The 21,771-nt window shown below is 29.2% G+C and overlaps 1 protein-coding gene across 1 annotated transcript in view; it reads left to right on the top strand.

Moving 5' to 3' along the window:
* Positions 1–21,771, top strand: part of LOC100214290 (brefeldin A-inhibited guanine nucleotide-exchange protein 1) — an 89,173-nt gene that overhangs the window by 19,862 nt on the left and 47,540 nt on the right. Inside the window, exons 11-19 of the mRNA XM_065813475.1 lie at positions 1,854–1,950; positions 2,291–2,450; positions 12,590–12,701; positions 15,829–15,863; positions 17,958–18,128; positions 18,271–18,355; positions 19,622–19,790; positions 19,863–20,020; positions 20,107–20,235. Coding sequence (XP_065669547.1) covers positions 1,854–1,950; positions 2,291–2,450; positions 12,590–12,701; positions 15,829–15,863; positions 17,958–18,128; positions 18,271–18,355; positions 19,622–19,790; positions 19,863–20,020; positions 20,107–20,235 — 1,116 coding nt within the window. The remainder of the gene's footprint in view (positions 1–1,853; positions 1,951–2,290; positions 2,451–12,589; positions 12,702–15,828; positions 15,864–17,957; positions 18,129–18,270; positions 18,356–19,621; positions 19,791–19,862; positions 20,021–20,106; positions 20,236–21,771) is intronic.

The following is a 21,771-nucleotide window of genomic DNA, read 5'->3' as shown; positions in this document are numbered from 1 at the left end:
TAACTTGCACACTTCCTTTTCAACACCAAATAATACCGTTTATAAGAAAAAGATTTTATCTAAATACCCTTTTATTATCAACATTCTTCACCCAATCGAAACCAAATTAAAAAATAAATTTTTATTTGAGTATATATTTAATGAATATTATTTTTATCTTTTATTATTATTGCTTTTTTATACTGTCTTTTTTAACTCTACTATTATTACTATTATCATTAATTTACCTTTGTTTTAGAAGTCTCATTAATATTATTTATAATGATAGTGATATTGATTCCATTCTAGTAAAAGTTTTATAGTTATTGTCCTAATTTTTGCTAATGTCATGTTTATTTTAATAATTTCTGTCATAGTACTACTATAATTATTTTATCATAGTTTTTATCATTAGTTATAATTATTAGTCAAGTTATTATGTTATATCCTTACTTTTTTTTTTCCTCTTTATTATTTATTTTATTTATAGTTTTTTTTTTTTTTTGTATTTGTTTTTTTTTAGGTGTTGCTCGATTGACTAGTTTTTAACTATATGAGTGACACCTAACCTTATTTATGTGAGTTTATAAAATATTATTGTAAATTTTCATATTTTATGGTTAAATAAATGGATTAAAAAAATACATTTATATAAATTAAGGGGATTATCTTTTTCCGGATATTTCTGGTATTCCGGATATTTCTTTAAAATTTTATTTTTTCCGTATATCCAAATAGTTTTCTGGAAATACAAGTTGAAAATGTTTTTTTCTTTGTCATCAAATATTTAAAATAGTAAAGTTATTGTTTATTAATTACTCTACGCTATATTTAGTTAGGTTAGGTATAATTTGTTTGCGTGTAAAACAAATCTTTTCTTATTTGTACATGAATATTTATTATTAATTATTTTGACTATTTCACCTAAAAATCTAGTTTAATTTAATTTAATAACTTTTTATATAAATTATGTTAATTTATAAACTCTATTTCATTAAATATTGAAATACTTTTCTTTTATATAAAAGAGTGCTTGTCGAAACCTAAACCCTCAGCCGACATATGTACGCTTTACTGTGCCTATCCATTTATTGTAGCAGCACTCCTTTGTGGCAGCAGGCTATAAAATATTTGATGTATGTAGTAAAGCCCCCGGTAAGGTATTTCAGTGTGGCGTCAGACATGTTATCCTAAACACGCATTTATACTTACATATGTATTAGTGATGTACCAATGGCAAAGACCAATTGTGGCTAATAATAGGTTTTAATGTATTTATATATAGGTAATATAATAATATTAAGGATGTAAAATACATATACATATGTACCTATACATCAGCAGTGACTCGGCCTACTAGTCTATGCCATTAATCGGCATAACCATATTATTAATATATCAGCTGATGGCATAGGTTGATTAATTGGCAATGGCCAATGCATTGACATCACTAATATGTATATATATATATATATATATATATATATATATATATATATATATATATATATATATATATATGTGTGTATATATATATATGTATATATATATGTATATATATGTATATATATATATATATATATATATATACATATATATATATATATATATATATATATATATATATATATATATATATATATATATATATATATATATATATACACATATATATATATATATATATATATATATATATATATATACATATATATGTATATATATGTATATATATATATATGTATATATATGTATATATATATATGTGTATATATATATATATGTATAAGTTGCTTTCTTTATTTTAAAGCCTATTTTATTTATTAGTACTAATTCGTATGTAATTATTTATAATTAAATTTTGTTTTTGTTAGGGGATTGAGTGCTTAGTTTCAATTCTAAAATCAATGGTACAATGGAGTAAGGATTTGTACATGAATCCTGTCAGCCAAGTTGCTATGTCTAATGTAGGTAAGAATAATAATAAACCTATTAACTGTTCATTAAAACATTTTTAATTTTTGTATGTTACTTTTGTATTATGTATTTGTATATCTTTTGTATTTTAACAATGTAAAATTTATTTAAATTCATGCTATATACAAATAAAAATGTTTAACCACATGTTTACATTCAAGCTAGCATATTTTATAAGGTAGCATATTATATTGTTTACTTAATTTGTTTTTATTAGACAAGTGATTAAAAGGTAACCTGATTTAAGTAAAAAATTGCTAACTGTTGAAATATATTTGTACTTACAATGTAAAACTAAAGTGGTTTTATTAGATTTTGTGTTTTTAATTTGTAGAAAATACATCTGATTCAAAGTCTAATGCTACTGATGACTCAGATATAAAATCTTTTGGAGGTAGTCAGCATTCCTTAACACCTGCAGCTGACATTGATGATCCCAATCATATTACAACTCTTAAACAAAAAAAAGAAATTATGGAAGAAGGAATTAAAAGGTACATATATATATAAATATATATATATATATATATATATATATATATATATATATATATATATATATATATATATATATATATATATATATATATGCAGTAGGGGAAAAAATTAATGGCACAAGCATTTTTTTTAAGTTTTTTTTTTTAATTTATCCGTTTTCACATCTTTTTTTAAAACTGTAAAAAATGTAAATGTACATCAAAGAGTACTACTATTATGAAGATTTTTATATGTATTTTTGCATGATTTTATCAAAGGATTGTTGTTATTAAAAACATTAAAAGCACACAGGTGTTATATTGGAAGCAAAAAATAAATTGGACGATTTCTCAAAGAAACTTAGTTGTGGGTTTGGTAAATAGTGGGAAGACCTACAGAGAAGTTAATAAACAGACTGGAATCCCTTTTTGAACTGTCGGCAACATTATAAAAAAGCATAATTTGAATGGGGCTACAACTGATATATTAGGAAAAGGCCGTAAAAGAAAAACATCTGCTGCTATTGGTAGAAACATTATTTTACAAGTGAAAAAAAAACAGATTTGAAGCTGCTCAAAAGATTGCAGACAAAGTTAAAAACAACCACAAAACATGATTTCAGCTCAAACTATCCGAAATAGAATTAGAGAGCAAAGATTTCATGGTAGAGTATGTCGCAAAAACCCTATTTGACTCTAAGACATATGAAACAAAGATTATTATTTGCAAAAAAGTATGTGGACAAGACTATCGAGTACTGGAAGAATGTAATTTGGAGTAATGAATCCAAATTTAACCTGATCTCTTCAGATGGACACCAAAAAGTCTGGCGAAAACAAGGTGATGCATACAAATTGAGTTGTATAAGAGGAACACTAAAACACGGTGGTGGAAATGTCATGGTGTGGGGATCAATGGCTTGGCGAGGAGATGGCAAATTGACTTTCATTGGATCAACTATGAACGCCAGTTTGTATATAGACATTTTAAAGCAAAATTTGAAACCCTCTGCTCGTAAATTTAGATTTGGAAACAACTTTGTCTTTTAACAGGACAATGACCCAAAACATACTGCCATAGCAACAATGGAATTTTTTCGAAAAAATAATATTAATGTGATGGAATGGCCTGCCCAGTCCCCCAACCTTAATCCGATTGAGCATTTGTGGTACACGAAAAATTGGAGATCAAGCGTACAGAAGACAAAATTATCTAAAAGCAGCAATAGTCGAAGCATGGGAGAAAATAACTCCAGAAGAAACCAAATCTCTTGTGGAATCGATGCCTTGACGTTTGCAGGCAGTTATTCTAGCAAAGGGTAGCCCTACTAGATATTGATATACTAAATTTTTTGTCTAATTACTAATTTTTTTGTCTAATTTTGGAATTTTTCTTATTTGTGCCATTATTTTTTTTGTGAGAATATTTGATCAATATAAGTGCAGTTGATTTTTATACGTCATATAAACTTATATTTGACAATTTTTGAATAGGATACTTCAATATAATGCTATTTTCAAATAATTCATAGTTTTTTCCCTTAAAAACAAAAATCAACTACCGTTTTTTAATCATTTTATACAAATTTTTTCCAAAAAAAGTTTGTACCATTTATTTTTTTGCTTACTGTATCTATGTGTGTATATATATATATATATATATATATATATATATATATATATATATATATATATATATATATATATATATATGTGTATACATATATATATATATATATACATATATATATATATATATATATATATATATATATATGTATATATACATATATATATGTATACATATATATATATATATATATATATATATACATATATATATATGTATACATATATATATATATATATATATATATATATATATATATATATATATATATATATATATATATATATATATATATAGATACATACATACATACATACATACATACATACATACATACATACATACATACATACATACATACGTATATACATGCATACATACATACAGCCCTAATTTTTTTTTTGCCGACCTGATGTCGACCTTTAAGAATTTAAAACTGGCAACTTATTGCTCACATCATTTTTACTAAATCTGAGGGTTGTGCATATATATATTAAGGAAGAAAGAACAACTTTTTCTATGGTACTTAAAGTTTCATGCCTATGCGACAATCATCAGCCATCGAATAACAAAATCAAAAACAAAAAACCCGCTAAAAATTACAAAATACTGTGCAGTGGGATTAGGGATGGCAAAAATCCCGGAAATTCTCAATCCCGGGATTTCGGGATTACAAATTTGTCCCCGGGAAATCCCGGGATTGAATGAAAAACTTACAATCATAGAAGATAAAGCCTGCGAAGAACTTTTAATTATCAAACACTATTATATGATTAATTTAACTGATGAAGTAAAGTAATTTAAACTATAAATAACACCTTTAAACGATAACACAAAATAACAATGTTTAAAAAAAATATAAGTATGCATTAATATATAAGAGTTATAATTCGTTTTGAAAGCTCCACCTTAAAAAACTCAAAGCGTCCATCATTTCATCGTTTAATCGTGTTCGATTTTTAGAGCATAAAAACCCAGCGGCTGAGAATGCTCATTCAGACTCTACACTTGTTGGTCGTATAGATTTTGATTACTTGTATTTGGTACAAAAACATCTGTGATTTTCGTTGATGTAACCTGGCCATTATGAAGATAAACTAAGCTACTTAATGGTGTTCTCCTCTCTTTAATTCGGTGACTCAAAGCAGCATACAGTTTATTCCCGATTTCAGATTTTTGTTGTTTTATTTTGGTCAACATAAACTCTAATGCAATGTCAGCTGTAAATAAATTTGCGTCTCGTCGACAAAGTGCTTCCACAGCGGCTTTAACAGGAGTCAAAAGTGCTACTAAATCAGATACAATTTTATATTCATTTTCGTCCATCTTAAATGAATCGTCAATTTTGGAATCCAATTCTAAATCTAGAAATGCCTTTTTAACACAATATTTTAATTTGTCAAATCTTTCGAGCATAAGCAATAAGCTGCTCCATCGGGTTTTACAATCCATAATCAAATGGATGACCTTTCCAAACTCAATTTTTACGTACTTTTGTAAATAATTTTCATTTTTGGTTGGGGACCTTTTAAAGATTTTTACAATTTTCCTGACCTTTGTTATAACAGGTCCAAAAACTTGGTGTTTAATAGTAACCTCAGAGGTTTCTTTAAACAAAAATGAATTATTTGAATCTTGAATACAGTCTTCCTCTTCAGAAGCATAGTCATTAATACAATCATTATCTTTTTCTTCATCACTGTGGTTCTCTATACTTGCAAAGGTAGTGTGCTCATCATCTAAAATTTCATCGATTTCCAAGTAATTGGGGTCATTTTTATAAAGAACTGATATTACTGCCAGCTGTAGAGCGTGAGCAAAGCATAGTTGTTGATCACTTTCTATAATTTTTCCAAGTTTCTTCATGACGCTTGCACCATCCGTGGTAATACCAATGATATCGTCCTCAAGTTTTATTTTAAAATTGTTGAGTCTTTCGTTTAGAAGTGAAACGCACTTTTCTGCTGGCATAGATCCTAAAATGCGAATCAAACCTAAATTCCAATAACTTTTCAACTCGTGTACGTTCACATTCATGTTTCTGCAGTTTCCAAAAGAAGTCCACTCATCAAGCGTTAAGGAAAACTTGAAGCCTCTTGATATTTGATCAATTATTTCATTTATAACTAGTTTTTTAACCTGTTCATAGTAGTCTAACACCATTTTTCGAATAGTGTTTCGTGATTTTGGGACATTTTTAAAGCCTCGTGCATTTTTAAAGCCTCCAGCTCGTATATCAGAAGAGTTGCAAATTGTATTAAATGATATACCATCTTTTGCTGCCATACGAGCAAATACTTCAGGTAGGCATTCATCTTTTTTCGATGTTGTTGGAAAATAACTTGTGATTTTCGGTTTTTTATTTTTCGGTTCTAATAATTCTTTTGAAGTTGAAGGAGTCGTGGATAAACTTGATTCCTGCGATGTTAATTTAATTTTATGTATGGAAAGTAAATGGGTATGAAGACCTTTTGTTGAACCACCAGCAATTTTTAATATTTTTTTGCATGTAATTACTTTGCATAAGGCTGTTTCATCTGCTCCTTTTAAAAAATGTTTCCATATGAGATTTGTGCTGTTGAATTCAGCGTAGTTAGTCATGATATTAGGTAATTTCTATCTTATTGAAAAAAAAAGTTATATTTTAAGCTATTTATTGACTAATTATCTTTATTCATAATTCAAAATGAACTTATGTGAAAACAATTATACTTCGAATTAATAAATAAAGTTTATTTAATATACCTTCCGTATTTGATAACTTTTAATGTTAAAGAACTTGTGACAATCACGCCAACGTTAAGAATTTAAAAAATAAAAGGAAAACATTGCATGAAGAATAAGCAGCTCAACAAATTTTATAGCGAAAATTTAGACATTTTAAATAAATAAATTAAGTTTAATCAATTTTTGTTTTTATTTATTGTTTATTACAATCCCGAAATCCCAGGAAATTTTAGAGACTAATCCCGGGATTTCGGGATCATGAATTTGTCTGTAATCCCGGGATTTTGGGATCCCGGGATTGCTATCCCTAAGTGGGATCTTTACGTCACTAAAAGACATACTTGAAAATCACCGGTGTCTAAAAAAGGATAAGAGGAATACACACACACATATATGAATGTATGTATGTATGTATGTATGTATGTATGTATGTATGTATGTATGTATGTATGTATGTATGTATGTATGTATGTATGTATGTATGTATGTATGTATGTGTTTAATAATTGTTTCTATACACAGTGGCAGAATGTAAAATTATAATTTGGAGATGCCAACTCTGACTTAAAACACCCCCTGCCTTGGGGCTCTTGGTTGAGTAAAAGCTAGAGATGGTGAGTCGATAAAAATACTCATCTTGGGCAGATGTTAAATGCATCCAGCTACTGTCTTGTAGAAGGCATCCTAGGCAAAGACTTAAGGGGTAAACAGATTCTATCTGTTGACCAGCCTCGCACCCCTTCGCCATCTATTAGGCTGGCGCAGATGTATTTTTAATGCATTGTTTCCAGTTTAGGATGTTGAATGCTGGATCTTTTTGACTCAATGCATGGGTTTTGCTTGTGTCTCTGTTTTTATGACTAGGCAACTCATTTTATTATCTCCTAATGAGGGTACAGCTCTAAAACTCAGTTTTATGGTTCTGAGGCCAGCTGGTAGTCAGATTTCCTGAACTCTGTGGTAGCTCTCAGAGAGGCTGATTCCATCAACAGCTGAAAAATATCAAAGTATTAACAGTGCCATGTTGCGCATGGATGGTGTCCCTGTTTGTACTTTTGGTGTGATTGCGGAGACCACATTTGGAGCCCTTTGTTACGGCTTAGGGTTTATTAGTAGTAATGAGGCAATTGGTTGGGCTATTAAACAATGTTCTGAGTACTATCTATGCTTTGAGTCAAGTTCTTCAATCTAATTTAAAAATGAATAATGTACCAAAAACTATAAAACACAAAAAACCATCATCATCACCAAGTTCTCTAAACCTATCATTCACTAATATTCGTGGTCTTGGAAGTAACTTTTCTTCTGTTGAGTCTTATCTCTTGGAAAGTTCACCAGACCTACTTGCTCTTTGTGAGACTAATTTGAGTTCAACTGTCTCATCTTGCGATATTAGTGTTGATGGTTATCTTTCTTAATTTGTGAAGTCTCCAATAGTCACATGCTTGGCCTGGGCATTTACATTCGTAAGAATTCACCCATTTGTCGTAAGAATTCACCATTCATAAGAATTCACCATTCATAAGAATTCACCATTCGTAAGAATTCACCCATTTACATTCGTAAGAATATACCCATTTGTCGTGAAACTAGGTTTGAATCCACAGACTATTCTTTCATGTGCTTTCGTTTAGCATCACTTCACTCTATTGCCTTTCTGTTTGTTCTATATTGCTCTCCTTCATCTCAAGACTGCACTCTTTTTGATGTTTTTTCTGATCATATTGACCAAGCCCTCTCTCTTTATCCATCAGCTAATATAGTTGTTGTCGGTGACTTTAATGCTCACCACTCTCAATGGCTTGGCTCTAGTGTCAGTGACTCTGCAGGCTTTAAAGACCACAACTTTTGCCTTTCACAATTCCTAACTCAAATAGTCAACTTTTCAACTCGCTTTCCAGACAACCCGAATCATTTACCTTCTCTACTCGACTTATGTCTTGTTTCTGATCCAAGTCAGTGCTCAGTTTCTCCACATTCACCCTTAGGTGCTTCTGATCACAGTTTGATCTCTCTAAAACTAATATCTCATTCTTCTTTATCACCTGAATCCCCCTATTATCGTACCTCTTACAACTACCTTAAAGCTGACTGGGATTCTTTCCATGATTTTCTTTGTGATGGCCCTTGGGTAGAAATCTTTTGTCTTCCTGAAGACAAATACGCATCTTACATAACTTCGTGAATTCAGGCTGGTATGGATTCTTTTGTTCCCTCTCGATGATTCTAGGTCAAGCCTCACTCTCCTCCATGGTTTTCCTCACACTGTGCTGCTGTGATTGCCAATGGAAACCGTTACTTCCATATCTATCAGCAAAACAATTCTCCAGAAAGTAGAGGTCTGTTTATTACTGCTAGAAACCATTGTAAAAAGGTTTTGTCTAACGCCAACGCCCGCTATTCTTAGGTTATGAAATCTCGTATCTCATCTAAAAAATTAGGCTCTCGCGACTTCCGGAAAATCTATAATAGTATCAATAATGAGGGCAAATCTTTAATTCCACTTCTCTTGTATGGTTTAGACTTTGTCACCTCACCTAAAGACAAAGCTGAATTGTTTGCTAAAAACTTTTCATCAATATCATCTCTTAATTCCACTAGTTGCGTTCTACCTGATATTGCCAACAAACAGGTTAATTCATTGCTTGACATTAGTATCACTCCAGCTTCTATATCTAAAGTGATTTCCTGCCTAGACTCTTCTACAGCTGATGGCCTGGACAACATACCAGTTATTGTTTTGCAGAAGTGTTCTCCAGAGCTGTTGTCTATACTATATCTAAACTATTTAACAAGTGCTTATCAGAGTCTTGTTTTCCAGCCTGCTGGAAAGCGGCATCCGTTATCCTTATCTTCAAAAATTCTGGGGAGTGATCTGATTCGTCTAACTACCGTCCCATTAGTCTTCTTCCTATCATAAGCAAGGTTTTTGAATCTTTAATTAACAAACAATTAATTTCTCATCTTGACTCTAATAACTTTCTGACCATCAATATGGATTTCGATCTTCTCGTTCTACAGCTGATTTGCTAACAATAATAACTGATAGGTTTTATCGTGCATTAGATAAAGGTGGAGAGGTTAAGGCCATCGATGGACAGCACTCTTCTTTTTCTTCTGTAACTTCAGGGGTTCCTCAAGGTTCTATCCTTGGCACTATACTCTTTTTAATTTAAATCAATGATCTTCCAGATATTCTTACATCTAAGATTGCATTGTTTGCTGATGATACTACCATTTATTCTTGTCGTGATAAGAAAGCAACACTCTGATTGCTTGATCTGATCTACTCTTCATCTTCTAGGATTAACTCTTATTTCCAATCTCTCTTGGAAACCATATATATAATCAATTGCAAAATTAGCATCTGCTAAGGTTGCATCTCTTTATCAAGCTCTACACTCTCTTACTCCGATTCTATTCTTTATCTCTATAAATCCCAAATCCGGCCTTGTATGGAATACTGTTGCCATATCTGGGGCGGACCTTCGAATGATGCCCTTTCTCTTTTAGACAAGGTGCAAAAATTCATTGTAAACATAGTTGGACCTGCTCTTGCAGCCAACCTCCAACCATTATTACATCGTCGTAATGTTGCTTCTCATTCTCTTTTCTACAAATTCTATAATGAGCACTGCTCTAAAGAGCTAGCGTCTCTTGTGCCATCTACTAAAATTGATTCTCGTGTTACTCGTCATTCAATCAAGTCTTATCCTTTTTCTGTAACTGTTCCTAAGTGCTCCAAAAACGCTTTTTGGAATTTGCTTCCTTCATCTTGTTTTCCTGATTCATATAATTTGCAATCCTTTAAGTTGTCTGTCAATCTTTATCTTGCTCTACAATTTTCATCTTTTCTCTTTCAATAACTTCCAACTTTAATTAGTGGCTGCTTGCAGCCTTGTTGGAAGCAAAGATGTTTAAAAAAAAAATTATATTTAACTTGTTAAGTACTGTGGCTGCGTCGAACTTGAGAAAGGGAATATGTGTTTGATGCATAAGTAGTTTTTGCATTGTATCTGCTATTGTATTTTTTCCCAATCTTTAATCTATTTTTAATATTTTTTACATTAAAACAATGTGTGTGTATTATATATATAGTATTGGTACAAATTTAAAAAAATCTTACCAACCACTTTGATTTTATTTTTAGAACATACCAGTATTTTTAGGCAAACCCTAAAATTGATGTCAAATGAGAATAATGTTTATAATATTTATAATATTTATAAACTTTTAATTTATCATTTATTTATTAAAATACATATTTTAATACAAATTTAAATGTTTTAAATGTTTGAGAATTTTCAGTATTATTATATATATTATATTATATTCTTATATATTATATTATACTTTTATATATTATACTATATTATATATACTATATTATATTCTTATGTTAGTCTTATATAATGGTATTGTTGTTTCTTAAAAACAACTTATGACAATGTTTTTTTGTGATGACTCTTTAAAAATTAGCAAATATTGCTCAAGTCAAAGTGGATCTCAAAAGAAGCTAAATAACTATTTCAAAAACAATAATTGTTTGGATTAAAACTATTATTAATACTTTTTATTATTTGACAATTACAATTAACAGTCCTGAAACTAAAAGTTATAATTAACAACAATAATTTTTGTCAAGTTGATTTTGCAGCATGTAATCTAGTTTTGTTATGATTAAAAGAAATTTGGCATTATAAAGCTCTCTGAAAGATCAGTTAAGAATTTTTGCTTCAACTTCTTTAGTTGAGCACAGTAGACCTCTGCAGTTACAATTGTTTTGGTTAGAAACAGCTCCCATTATGTAATACCATAGATGACCCATTTCTAATCTCCTGTAATAACATTGTCAAGCTAACTCATAGTATGCTTTTTGGATATGGATAGCAAAAAAGTACTAAAGTAATAATGGTAATTTAGCTGATTCAGAGTCAAGTCATGAGTCAGAGTCAAATCCAAACACCTTTGTTTTAAGCAATAAGCAAGCTGATTCAGATGACATGAAATAGTAGTTGGCAAGTACTCTTGGGCAGCACTCAAGAGTACTTGCCAAGCAGAGTGCAGTTTGCTGTGAGTCGCTCTCAATTAGTTTTTTTAATTGGCCAAGATTCAACCCCAGAGCATGTTCAGGCCTGGGTTTATCTTCTAACTTGTAATTATTTTTATTAAAGCATTTAACCAACATGATGCTGAAGTATGTGACACAAAGGCTTGATCTATTGCACAACTAGTATTTTGAGTGGCTTTTCTAGCAGAATGGGCCATTGTGTATTCATATAGCAGACAATGCTAACATGTTCTTTTGATTTTTGCATTTTTTTAAATATTTAATTTAGTAATAAGTGTTATAGTATGAGTTACACCATTTAATTTTCAATTTAAAGCATTGCTTATGATTGGCAAAACATTTTTTCCATTTACTCTCTGTTAAGCCAATATAATGTTTATCAGCTACATTCTTAGAAAAAACAACACATCTATATACCATATTTTTTGATAAACATTTTCCACTCATTGGGCAGCTTTTTTGTTTGTTTTCAATTACAATTTTCTGAAATTTTTTTTATTCAGAAATTCTTTTTTGTTTAACAAATCTTTGCTGATTCAAGAAAATTTCCAATTCTGCAATAGTTGATCTTTTTCAGGTTCAAATTTCAAAGCAAATATTTAAGATAAAATATTGTTTGGTGGAGCTTCAACTCAGGATCATCATAAAATCCAGAATGTTTTATGTTAATCTACAACATAAGTTTTTAATATCTTTTCTAAAAAATATTTTTAGTTATTGAATTTATAGGTTTAACAAGAGCTCATTCAAAGGTATAAAATATTTACAAGAGCAGCATTTGCTTGGTGAGTCACCTGCTTCTGTTGCAAAGTTTATCAAAGAAGATGATCGGCTTGATAAGGTAATTTTATAAGGTAAATGTTTTTCTATAACCCTTAAGTGTTGTAAAGCAAACATTTATTAAAGGGATTCCACGATATTAAAGCATGTTTGTTGTTTTTTTTACAAAAAAAAAAAAAGAAAAAAAGAAAAGAAATATAGGAAAGAAATTTGAATAATTGTTATCTGTTGAACAAGTTTTTAACTTGTTTTTTATGCCATCTTTTTTGTTTAATTTTAACAGTTGATGAGAAAACAAAAAGAGATTCTTTTAAAAAAACTAAATAAGCAAGAATATTACTTACATTTGTCGAAAGTTATATAGAAATTTAGTTTAAAGTTTTTTTTTTATTAAGTTTTTAAAATGGTTCAAATTATTAATAATTTGAATTCTTAATTGCCATAAAGTGAATCTAATCACTTATCCAATTTAATGAAAATTAATTTCTAACAAAAAATAATACTTTTTGTTCTATTTTCTGAATTGCTATCATTTTATAAAAATAAACATCTATGATTAAAAATTAAAAGTAAAATTGGCTAGAAATGCAGATGGTCAAGGTTCAAGAATATGGGGAAAATCATAAAATATAATACATAATATTTTTGTTGAAGTAGTTACTTTCACCACACAAATTAGTTAAATTATTTTTCTTGATAGGTTTTTAAATGCTTTACAGCATTTGATGTACAGGGCATTTCAGTACATGGGCAAATCAGTACAGGACAATTCAGTACAGGGCAATTCAGTATAGGGCAATTCAGTTCATGGATAATAAGTACTGTAATTTATATATAGGTATAAAAAATTTTCCTCTTTACCTCTTACAGTCTTATTACCCTTTTCTACTTTGTTATAGTTTTTCAAAATACATTAGGCACAAAGGATAGCAAATTAGCAACATTCTCAGTATTAAAACTTTTCACTAATTACTACTACTTTTTGAAGACTATTCTTTTTTACAATATTATCCTAAAGATATATACAGCTAACTTCAAGAACAGCGAGCAGAGTTGGTGCAAAAGAGAACCAAACCTATATGACCTACTGTAGAGATACCATTTAAATGTATCCCTTTCATTAATATGTAATTTTCTTTGGTTTAAATGAAATACATAATTTAATATAAACCTTCTGAAGCTACAATTTAATATATCTTCTCTTTAAACATTACTATTTTACATACTTATACATAAACTGGTTACTTTTGTGAAATATTTTCTAATGAAATTCATGGTTAGCTATTTTTTCTGATTGCTTTCATATCTATCTGACTTGCATATTGCTGATTGCTCTCAGGTAGCGAAGCTTGTCACCTTCATTTTGATAACCAGCAACTTTAGCTGCCAGTCTCTCTGCCAACTGCACATACTTGTTTCTTTGGTTCTCCAGATTTAGCACTTCTGCATTCTGAGCAGTTAAACAATGATTTGCCATGTCCCTTATGAGTCCATTGAAAAGTGTCCAGATGGTTGGGTGTGAACACATAAATAGTGCCTGCAGTGCATTATGAAATCCTTTGTAGCAGTTAGTCGTTTTTGGTGCACAGGCTAATGCATCAGCACAATGATTCCAAATTGCAGGTGGGAATCTTAAACTCTGGAACACCCCACCTGCCCTTGGACCTCTGACATAAGTAGTCTCAAAATGAGAAAGTCATTTGTTGGGGGATTGTCTGGAAACATTGGAGCCAATTCTTCAAATTTTTCATTAAGCTCAGCAAGTGGCACAAATGACAGGGAAGCTAGTGATTTCACTAAAATGTTGAAGTCATCATTTGTCTCAAATTCCCTCTCTAAAGCAAGTTCTCCAACCTTTCGTATAATTGATTGAGACAAGTGGAAAAAACAACCAGAAATATTTGCTGCTGCAAACTCATCTCAAAAGCTGGAGATAGCTGCTTGCTCAAAATCCAGAAGAATTTTGCGTGGATTAAGATTTGGCTCTAGCCCTTTGAGTGCTACAATCATTCTGTGATAAGTTCCTATAGTTTTATTTGGCAGTAAGAAGTAGATGCAGGGGGGATATGAGTATCCAACTTTGGCATGAAGACAATAGAGCTGAAAAACATTTCTGGAACCACTTTAAAAGTGCCGTCCCCAAACCAAGTGTCACCTTCAAGAAAGTGAAGCAAGGCATTGCTACGAATTTGCTGGGGATTCGCTTTTAACTGTATTGGGTCACCAGGATGAGTGTGCTCAGTTGGAGGCTTGACAATCTGATTTCCATATGTGGGCATTCTTGAAGGACAAGTTTCGTACTTTCGAAAACGCCATACCTTAATGTCACCTGTAGTATGAGACCTTTGGAACAGGTAATCATGACCATCAAGCTGTAAATCATCCTTGTTCTTCTCTGACTTTGAAAATGAAAACACCATTTTTATTTAAATTCTAAACTTTGGACCTTAATTAGATAGACTTGACAGGTCAAAATATTTAAGAAGAATGAGACTGACTAAAATTTTAGTTGTCCTTTTATAGCAGAAGGTGGGCTGTTTCACCAAGGTCATCTCCCCACTCTACTAAAAATCACTTGCCTGTAAAACTGGGAGAGGTGTAGTGTGGGAGAAAAAAAGTTTACCCTCTTCCCTTACTGCTGCTCAGGCAGAAAAGAGCGTGGGAAAGGAAATGCTTTCTTTTCCCACGCTTAATTCTGCCTGAGCAGGAGTAAAGGAAGACATCCTTCTATTCAGGCAGAAAAGAGTGTGACAGAGGAATTGCTTTTTTTCCCCACGCTTAATACTACCTGAGCAGCAGTAAAGGAAGATATCCTTTTATTCAGGCAGGAAAGAGTGTGAGAGAGGAATTGCTTTTCTTTCCCACACTAATTTCTCCCTGGAAGAAAATGTAAGAGTGCCTGTGTAACAGAATGTATGGGTAGGACATTAAGGTTATATCTCAGTTACCAGATAACTGGAGACTCAGAATGTCAGCAAATAAAAAATTTATGGAAGTTTGGTGATATCTTATAACTGTAAACATTTTGTTCTTGCTAGATGTATCTTAGATAATAATGGTGGTGGTTGCACATTATCAGGTCTGCTACTTTTAAGAGTTATAACAATTATTCCAATATGAAAATGAAATTTGTTATAAATACTTTCCATATATTATTTTTTTATTCTTTTAAAACAAATTGCTTTTAGACACAAATTGGTGAGCTACTTGGTGATTTTTCAGAGTATGTTTTTTATTTTATTTTTATATGTTTGAATATTTATTTTAAAATTTCAAGTATTAAAAATAAATACATTGAATACATGTTGATGACATTAAATACAAAATGTAAATTATTTTGAATCTTTTTTTTAAATTTGTTTTAAATCTTTTTTTTTTAATTTGTTTTTAAGCTTTCAGTATTTTTTTTAAGTATTTCAGGCACACACATTTTCACTATTTAAGTTAGAAGGGAATAAAACAGATAGTTAAAAAGTAAGAAAACAAATTGACACAAAAAATAAAATCCTGTAAGTCAGAAAATCCTGTAAGTCAGAAAAATATGAAGATAAGAGAGAATTCCAAAATACTGATGGTTGTGGGAAAAAACTAGACAAATAAAAGTTTTTGAAGCATTAAATAACTTTGCTGAATGGCAAGTCAAGTGAGATTGAGTTTTGGCAAGTGAAACAAGAGATAATACCATATTAGAGCACAATGTTCAAAAGACAAAAAGGGCGTTAAAGTTTTTTATTTATAAAAAGCATTAGAGTTTTTATGGCACCCATTACAAGTAAACCAATGGTTTTGCATTAATTATAACATAAAACAATTTACACCTAAATCTCTTCATAATCTTGTGTGAAAATGACTCACTGTGTGACCATGATTACTCCTAAGGATATATTTAGCATCAGAGTATTTAGTATTTTGCTAAAATATAGTCATATAATTATGATCATAGGTGTATAATTATGGTTTTCATTACTCTTAGCGATTCGCTAAGAGTAATGAAAACCATAAATTATACTCCTAATAAATGAAAACCAGTAAATGAAAACCGCTAAATAAAAGTCCTGAAAAGAAAAATAAAAAGCAACTTAATGCATCTTATTTTTTGTCACTAAATGGAAATAGAAATACATTGACCTGAGAATTTTAGTTTGACTATAATTAATGGTAAGAAGTGAGCATTAATTAAATGACCATCTAACAATATTTCATAACAATAATTAAATTCAAATTCCAAGAGCACTAGCAAAATCATGTATGACAAAACAAAGAAGTTTATGAGCAAGAAATATTCAAGAAGATATTTAAGAGCAAGAAATAATCATGAACAATGAACTTAGTAGTTATAATGAAGCTGACTATTAACATTGTAATCAATATTGAAACTGAATAACTACCAATTTTAAGTTATAAAAGTAATGATAACATATTCTTACAATTAAAAGATTTTATTCAAGGAACTGGAATACCACTAAGGAACTTTCTAATTAACAAACCTTTCAAATTTCATAATATATTAAATGCAGACCAATGTTTTCTTAGTCATAAAATAGAATAATATAAAAAGTCTTTTAATTCATATAAATCTAATAATGCACTGATAACAATGTATCTATATTATTAATATATTCATACTATTTTTTATATTTCTTTAAATCAAAAGTAATTTAACATTTACTGCATTTCACATGGATTCACAGTGTTTTATTTTGCCACTTTCAGAGAATCAAATAAAAGTAATAGACAATATTAAATTCTGCTTTATTTAAACCAGTTTAATTTTTATACATTATTTAAAAGTAAAAGGAGTTCTACAAAAATAATTATTTATAATGAGAGGTACCACTCTTTGTACGCACCAGTACAAAGTTACTGCTAAGGTTTGATGCAGATTTTTCTGACTGCTCAGAACATCATTCTTGTGATAGATATATTTTACAACGGAAGAAGAGAGTGAGATTTTTGACATACTAAATGACTTAAAAGAGTCTATGAAACAAGACAGCAAAATAGTGTGTGTTTATTGATGGATATGTTGTTTACAAAACTGAAATTTTGAAGTGTATATTAGTTACTTAAAAGAACTAAATTGTGGGTAGGTATAAACTTTCTGGTCATACATTGTATCTGTGTCCAATTTTTCTGTTACATTTTAATTATGAAACTAGATTTTGATGTTATAGTTTGTTGAAAATTAAAATAATACCTAAATATTTTAATTAAATATTTTGATGATTTTAAATTTTTTATCTGAATATTTTAATTTGATAAAATATATTTTTATCATGCTTTTTCACATGTAAACATTTGTAGTAATAATATATAGATATGGTAAAGAAGTTATGTATTGTTATGTTGACATGATGAATTTTGAAAATAAAGATTTTGTATCAGCACTGCGATTATTTTTGGAAAATTTTCGACTTCCTGGTGAAGCTCAAAAAATTGATAGACTTATGGAAAAATTTGCTAGTAGATACTGTGTATGTAATCCTAGGTAGGTTGTCATGGGAATTTATAAATAGATTTTTTATTATTAAGATAATGGTTTCAATATTTAATCATATTTATTGATAAATAAGTTTAGTTTTGTTTTACTATGATGCATTAAAAAGTTTTTTTTTATACTTGCATTTAAGTGAGCAGATTTTTGCCAGTGCTGATGCTGCTTATGTACTTGCTTATTCAATTATAATGCTTACTACCGATCTTCATAGTAACCAAGTGAGTGTTCTTTCTACTGATTGAAAAAAAATAATATTGTGTATATATATATGATAAAAAATGTAATATATATATATATATATATATATATATATATATATATATATATATATATATATATATATTACATATATATAATATATAAGTTTTTAATACTGTGCTTAGCATATGCATACATACTATGTATACATATATTAAGCACAGGTTATTACGCGTTTCCTAAAATGTACAATTTTTGAACTAAATGTGATATTGCGCAGATTGCAAAATGTTGAATTTTATTGTTGTTTTTTTAAATTTATATTCTGTGTGATAAATATTATTTATATTTATTAAGTTTAAATAACTCTTTTATTTTTTATATATTTTTATATATTATATATATATATATATATATATATATATATATATATATATATATATATATATATATATATATATATATATATATATATATATATATATATATATATATAAACAGACAAAATGTTTTTATTTAAAAGAAAAAAAAAATTCTAGTCTTTTAATGGGACGACTAAATAAGCACAAATGTCATAAGTGTGAGTTGGTATAAATGCGAACTGGCATAAGTGTGCCAAAAGAATTTGTTAACATTGGCATAAGTGCGAATTGGCATAAGTGTGAAATGCTAATTTGCACTTATGTTAAAATTTTTTATTCGGTGCACTTATACCAGTTTTTTTAACTGCTTCGCACTTATGACAGTTTGCACTTATTCCGATTTGCATATATGTCAATGTTTGCAAATTATGCTGATTCGCACTTATGCCAATGTTTACCATTTTACACTTGTGCCAGTTTTTGCAACTGCATTGCACTTATGCCAGTTTGCACTTATGCCAATGTTTGCAAATTCTTTTGGCGCACTTATGTTGATTCACGCTTATGCCAATTCGCAGTTGTGCCAGTTTTTGTAACTGCTATGCACTTATGCTAGTTCGCAATTATGCCAATGCCAATTGTTTTATTTGCACATATGCCAGTTTTTGCAATGCACTTATGGTATAAGTATATTCTTGAGGTACTTATGAAATTCGCGCTTATTCAGCCTCCAGCTTTTAATTTGCTTTTTTGTAGTTTTTTAAAGAAACACTAAATTTAATTAGTTTTCTAATTTAAATTAATGCGTTTTGTTATAATCTAACCTTAATTTTGTCAAATTAGATACCATAGAGTATTTAAATGTGGTTTTTCATATAAAAATGGTAAGTTTAAGTTAAAACATATCTTTATAAATAACTATAGGTAAAGCGCAAAATGACTCAAGAACAATACATCAATATGAATAGAGGTATCAATGATGGTAAAGATTTACCTCAAGAATATCTTGAAGGAATATATAAGGAAATCCTTGAGCGAGAGATTAAAATGAAGCATCATCAAAAAACTCCTAACCAAAGGCCAACCACACTCTGTAAGAAAGAATTCATTGTTTTCATTTTAAATTTTATTATTTATTTTTCAAGTTTTTTTTTTCTTTAAAAAGATTTAATAACAGAGAAACAGCGTAGAATGCTTTACCTGCAAGAAATGGAAAGTATGGAAGAAAATGTGAGAAATATGATGCGGGACATCTCTCATAAAGAAATGAATACAAAGTTTATCCAAGCTACTCATTTACAACATGTTAAACCTATGTTCAAGGTTGTTTTTTTAAATTTCTTTATTAAAGTTTGAATTTCACTATTTTTTTTACAGTTTTATTTTAAGTTTTTTTTGGCTTTTTATAGATGGCATGGACACCATCGCTTGCTGCATTTAGTATTGGTTTACAGGACAATGATGATGGAAATCTTATTAGCTTATGTTTGGATGGTATGCATTGTGCAATTAGAGTAGCTTGCATTTTTCAGTTACAGGTTATTTTTTTTTTTTTTTTTTTTTTTTTTTTAGGAATATTTTTTGTGTTAGAATTAGTTAAAGAAGGCTTTTAAATGTGTTTAAAAAAAACTAAAATTGTTTCTCTCATTGCTAAAACATATTAACCAAGTTGCTTTCTTATATTTTAACTGTTCCTTCATCCTCTTGAAACTCTAGTTTTTTTTCTTGCACATTAATGCTTTGGAATTCTTTCTACCTTTAGTTTTTTCTGATTCATACAGTTTTTCCCTGTTTTTCTGATTCATACGTTTTTTCACTGTTTTTCTGATTCTTACAGTTTTTCACTGTTTTTATGATTCTTACAGTTTTTTGAAGTCTTTCAACTGTTTTTCACTTTTTAACTCTCTTCTTTGCTTACTGTTAATTCCAAACTTCAGTTGGTTTGATTTCAGCTTTGTATGGAAGTGAATTTGTTTAAAAAAAAAAAAAAAAGGAGTGGGCTGTGGTTTTATTGATTTTCCTATAACTTCAGCTTGAAGGTTGTTTTTTTTTTCTTTGCTTTTCCTATAACTTACTTCAGCTTGATGGCTGTTTTTTTTCTTTGCTTTTCCTGTAGAATACTCCAGCTCAGTTGTTTTTTTTAACTGTATTTTCTATTGTTTCTCCTGTCAATTATCTAAGATATTCACAAGCATATGATTATTTTAAGTTCATTCTAAGTTTGATTCCTTCACTTGTCAATAAGAAAATATTTTTCAAGTTATTGATGCTCAACAGTTTTGAAATTAAAGTTTGTACTGTATTGTTAATCTAAATTTCAAAACCATTTTATGGTTTGGTATGAACAAAATGGTTTCAAATCCTGATAAATTCCAATTTCTATAAGTTGGCTTAAAAAATTGCAATGGTCCATTATTAATGTTGGTAATGAATGGTCTTTCTTTCCTTTAAGGTTAAATTTTATGGGGTTACAATTGATAAGGATTTAAAATTTAATGGTCATATTAAAAGATTGTGAGAAATTTTTATAACAAAAACAAGAGACTTTTATTTAATGCTTTTATATTGTCTAGTTTTTCCTTCTGTCCTTTGATTAGTATGTTCTGCTCAAAATGTGATAACAGTCTTATAAATAAAATTCATAAAAAAAGGACTCTGCATTCACTACATGAGCTCTGATCTCTCATTGGATGATATGCTAAAATTTGACAATAACACATTGATCCACCTCAGGAACTTGCGGTTTTTATTAACCTAAGTTGTTAAATCTATTACTGCTTAAATCCAGAGTTTATGTCAGATTTTTTTCATAAAAAAACCCTCCCTTATAGATTTTGTTATAAAAAATTAATTCAACCACCCATTGTCTGGAAATAAAAATACATAAGATTAAATTTACATAGTGCCATCTCGTTATGGAACTCTCTAGTTGGTATAAAAGTAGTATCTCTCATAGTATAAAAGTGTTTAAAAAACAATTTTAAAATATTATGGGAAATTTTGCTTTTTTAAAATTTGTCACAAATAATTTGAAATACTTATTTTATATATATATATATATATATATATATATA

The sequence above is a fragment of the Hydra vulgaris genome, chromosome 12, assembly GCF_038396675.1.
Source record: "Hydra vulgaris chromosome 12, alternate assembly HydraT2T_AEP".
NCBI classification, from domain to species: Eukaryota; Metazoa; Cnidaria; class Hydrozoa; order Anthoathecata; family Hydridae; genus Hydra; species Hydra vulgaris.
The sequence above is the reverse complement of the archived record's forward strand: the minus strand, read 5'-3'. Positions and strand labels throughout refer to the sequence as shown.